This window comes from Octopus bimaculoides, chromosome 2 (genome assembly GCF_001194135.2).
Source record: "Octopus bimaculoides isolate UCB-OBI-ISO-001 chromosome 2, ASM119413v2, whole genome shotgun sequence".
Classification (NCBI taxonomy): Eukaryota; Metazoa; Mollusca; class Cephalopoda; order Octopoda; family Octopodidae; genus Octopus; species Octopus bimaculoides.
The window spans coordinates 187,560,789-187,565,718 of NC_068982.1; the positions used below are offsets into that span (position 1 = coordinate 187,560,789).

The 4,930-nt window shown below is 38.7% G+C and overlaps 1 protein-coding gene across 1 annotated transcript in view; it reads right to left on the minus strand.

The window, feature by feature from the left end:
* Positions 1-18: 18 nt before the first annotated feature.
* The window catches only part of LOC106872930 (arylsulfatase B), a 24,211-nt gene continuing 19,299 nt past the window's right edge, over positions 19-4,930 (minus strand). Inside the window, exons 7-9 of the mRNA XM_014920106.2 lie at positions 3,787-3,938; positions 1,734-2,014; positions 19-228 (exon numbers count right to left, since the gene is read on the minus strand). Of these exons, the coding sequence (XP_014775592.1) occupies positions 1,752-2,014; positions 3,787-3,938 (415 nt within the window). The 3' untranslated portion in view covers positions 19-228; positions 1,734-1,751. The remainder of the gene's footprint in view (positions 229-1,733; positions 2,015-3,786; positions 3,939-4,930) is intronic.

Sequence of the window (4,930 nt, forward strand, 5' to 3'; positions counted from 1 at the left end):
TATATATATATATATATATATATATATATATCTATATATGTGTGTGTGTGTGTGTGTGTGTGTGCGTGTGTGTGTGTGTGTATGTAGTTGTACAAAATGCCACTGTATTGTTAAATGGTTAAATGTTACACATGAGGTATGTAGTCTTCTTCTATCCTTTTGGTGTTGTGATACAATTATGAACGTACTTTAACCTATTTTAATTAAGATGAAAGGAAAATATAAAATCTGAAACGAAAAAGCAAGATGAGAAAATTTTAAATATAATAATTAATATCTAATAAAATAATAATTAATTAAGAAATTTAATATATGATTTTATTGAAAGGTGTTGGCAACAGTACTCTAGTGGTTATACTTCAATCACAGTTTAAGTTTTTGTGTTTGTAACATTGACTACTACAGTATAGGTAGTAGTATACAAGCGATTATACTATAACCCAGGCCACAACAATACAGATACTACTATACTAGTACCTATGCATTCAAGTCCCATGTCTTGTTACCATGCAGCATTGCACTTCTTACACAAGCCTCATACAGTCTGCCCTTCACCTTGAGGAAGAAGCATTTCTGGCAAGCAGGGGTAATAGTTCCCTAACCTTTTCCTATCCTGTTCTTACTCTGGAGACTATGCTTTTAGAAGACCCACCCCACCCCACTGATAATTTGGTCATCTTAGTTAACAGAAGCAATCAACTAAGTCCAGGCTCCCTTTTCAGCATTTAAAAGGATCTGTTTTCTATGAGTTCCCTCAATATTTATTACCCCTGTACCCATATAGAGTCCATGTTCTCTGTCAGCCTGCTACACTTCCCGTGCACCCAGTTTAAACTGGGTACACTGTACAGTATTCCTACCGACCCCTTTTCTGCACCCGAAGCATCACCTTCTCCCTAATGATCACAGAGTCCTGTCTTTCTTAAACTTTAGTCCGTACCAAGTTTTGAGGTCTTTCAATTCCACATTTTGTTTCCAGATCTGAAATTTCCAAATCTTTTACAGATTAAACAAAGTCACCAGCAGACAGACATTCTGGTGAAAGGACTGCAATGAACAAGAAAAGATTAAGGACTGAGCTCTAAAGGACCCCATTGTGTATACTAAATTCATTGCTGAACTTGTTACTGACTACATCTCTGTGCACAGTTTGTACGGCCCTCACGAGCAATTCATTTACTCCCAGATTCCTTCGTTCTCATAATGTTATTTGAACACATCCCTTAAATATCATCAGCTACAATAAGGAGAGCAATGTCCTTCATCTTGGATGTCGCCAACAGAAGGGGGTCATAAGAGCTGTCCTTCAGTTCGTCTGCCTGCACTGATTGTGGTGTGGATGACTGTCAGGAATTCATTGATGAGAAACAGCAGGATTTAAAACCGGTTTACTAGAATTTAATTAAAAACCCTTTCCTCATGGAAAACTTCCTCGATGAACAAGCAGTTTGTTAAAACAGACATCATTTAAATTTGATGTTTAATATTCCCACAAAACTACAGAAATTCTGAAACCAACCTTTAACCATCCAGTATTTTTCTGTTCAGTTCTTCTCTGACAAAAGTTGTGCATAATGTGGTTACAATTACATTATCCAGTATGACCTTTTTATTTTTATTTTAAATGATGAGACATGTTATACAGGGGATTTCACTGTTATTTCTAGCATGTCATGTGACCACATAGCCTTCTTTATTAACTCAAAGGAATTTATAGAAAAACTACAACTCACCTGTAATTATCTTAAAAATTACTGCCATGGGCCCCAGAAACCTCCGTGGAAATTGGGATTAGAAGCTGGATCTCCATTCGGAAATCGAGGCTTCACAGCTGTAGCATTATAGAGGGCCAAGCGAGTAAGCATGAACTCCACAACATTAAGGTTTTCAAGTGAAACGTCATAGTACTCATTCGGGTCGGCTGTGATATTGAATAACCAGATATTTTTTAAAGGAGTCGCTTTGGAAAAGGTAGGTAAATTCAGGTGTGGTGGTGGAATCCATTTGTCGTTACCTTAAAATAAAAATATAAACAAACATTTAAATAACGCTTAGTTTTAGAATGGTGGCAGCTGATGAAGGAAATGTTCTCTATGTGGCCTGTGTGTTTTCTGTTCTGTTTTTCATTTTGTCCACATTTTTTTGTGACGTCCGATCATGGTCTATGCCAGCTCCTCTGGCCCCTGTGCCAGTGGCACGTAAACAGCACCCATTACACTCTTGGTGTGGTTGGCGTTAGGAAGGACATCCAGCTGTAGAAACTTTGCTAGATCAGACTAGGGCTTAGTGCAACCTCCTAACTTCCCAGACCCCAGTTGAACCATCCAACCCATGCCAGCATAGAAAACAGACATAAACAATGATGATGATGATGATGATGATATACTCTTTTACTTGTTTCAGTCATTTGACTGCAGCCATGCTGGAGCACCGCCTTTAGTCGAGCAAATCGACCCTAAGACTTATTCTTTGGAAGCCTAGTACTTATTCTATCGCTCTCTTTTTGCCGAACCGCTAAGCTACGGGGACGTAAACACACCAGCATCAGTTGTCAAGCGATGATGGGGGGACAAACACAGACACACAAACACATACATACATACATACATATATATTTACACATATATACGACGGGCTTCTTTCAGTTTCCGTCTACCAAATCCACTCACAAGGCTTTGGTTGGCCCGAGGCTATAGTAGAAGACACTTGCGCAACATGCCACGCAGTGGGACTGAACCCGGAACCATGTGGTTGGTAAGCAAGCTACATACCACACAGCCACTCCTGCGCCTATAATATATGTGTGTGTGTGTGTGCGTGTCTGTGTGTTTGTTCCCCATCACCACTTGACAACCAGTGTCGGTGGGCTTGTGTTCCCAAAACTTAGTTCAGCAAGGGAGACCAATAGAATAATCACAAGGCTTTGAAAAAAACATAAGTCCTGCGGTCGATTCATTCAACTAAAAATTCTTGAAGGTGTTGCCCCAGCATGGCCACAGTCTAACGACTGAAATAAGTATAAAGCAAAAAATTACCCAGGAGCACCACAAGTCATCAGAAAAAAGTAGCTGAAAGAAGTGCATGAAGAGTACATAAAAAAAGGGGTGGAGAAAAAGGGATCAGGTGTACTGTTGGTGAATTTTGGGGAGCTGCAAGTTTTGAAGGATGTAATGTCCCAACAGCAAACAACTGATGGGAGTAGTTTATTCCATGCTTTGGCAATTCTGAGTTTGAAAAAAAAAGGTTTCCAAAAGTCATGGGTGCTGTGTTGTATTTTTTTGATTTTGTAAGCATGTCCATGGGTGTTAGACATGGGATTCAAAATGGTGGCCAAGGTTGTTGTTGAAAAGATGGGGGATAATCTTGTGGGTGTCTCCCAAGTCAGTTGCCAGATGTTTGAGTTTTAATGTCCAGGGACGTCTTAAGATATGACTTCAGTGGTCAGTTTTTGATAAATCTAATAGTATGAGCTGTGGCTGGTTAGTAATGTATTAGAATTTGATGAATATTTCTGGACTTAAGTTAACCAGGGTGTTATCATCTTATAAAGATGGCTGGGTAGAATTTGAGGGAAATTTTGCTGTTTTTTCCCCATTTTGTGCTATTTCTTGGAAGCTTCAACATTAGCTTGAATTTTTTTTAGAGAAGGTCCAGTTACTTGTACATGAAAGGTCATCAATTAAACTGTTCAAAATGTAGGGAGGAAGTTGATGTCCCTTCAGAATTATAACCCTACTCACAAATATCTCCCTATACATAGAAAACTTTGAAAAAGAATAAATTTACCTGGATTCCCGGTGATAATTTTCCAGTCTCCATATCTAAGAGCAGCTCTTATACGGGTGTCAAATATATCGGGGAAATGAGATTGTCCTTTAGGTTTGTGTAAAGGGTCGATGTTGTGAAGAAGCTCTTTGCGGGCACTAGGGGTACCTTCACTAGAAAACAATGGGAGAACAGAAAAGAAGAAAGAAAGGAATATTAAAACTGGGAAAATTTGTATTTTAAAGGTTATTGCTTTCTGGTATATTTTAGTTTAATTATGTCATACTGAGAACTTTTAATAAGAATGAAATGGCACAATACTTGATTAGCTCAGATGAGAAATTTTAAGATGTTTGTAATGAGTGGCTGAGTGGTTAAGAAGCGTGTCTTGCAATGCCTTGTAGCCATGTGGATTTGAGTTCGGTCCCACTGTGCAGCAAATGCCTGCTATTGTTGCCCTGGGATGACCAATGCCGTGTGAGTCAATTTGATAGATGGAAACTGTGTAGAAGCTTTTCATGTGTGTATGTATTTGTCCTGCACCCCACAAACCCAATGCTTGACAATTGGTGTTGGTTTGTTTCCATCCTTATAACTTAAAGGGACAAACTGAATAAGTACCAGACTTGAAAAGAGAAAAATACTGCAATTATTTGATTCAAAGCAGTGCTCCAGCATGACCACAGCCCACTGGTTGAAACGATTAGAAGAAAATAAATATACAGTTTTTATGAATCTTCTTCGTTAGCTCCAATAACAGAATAATTCATTTTAATTCCAATAAACCTGATTATCTGTTTCAATTGTTTTTCCATCATGCTCTAGCATTATAATCTTTCTCTCTTCTTCCCAGCTACTCCTACCCACCCTTATATAAAGTTGGGCAGCCATGTATCTCCTCCATAGCAACACATCTGTTCTTGTCATTTTCTCACAACTTAGCCTTTCAACATCTGACATAACCCCCCCCCACTCCCCACCTCTAAAATATATTCTCACTCAGTCGAGGGAGAGGTTTCGTTTTGTTTCTTATTTTGCAAGTTTCATGGAGACCTTACTAGTGTTGATGTTGTAGCTAGAATATTTAACAATTCTCACACTCAAAAATCGAACCCGCATCAGTATCATCATCATCATCATCATCGTTTAATGTCCACTTTCCATG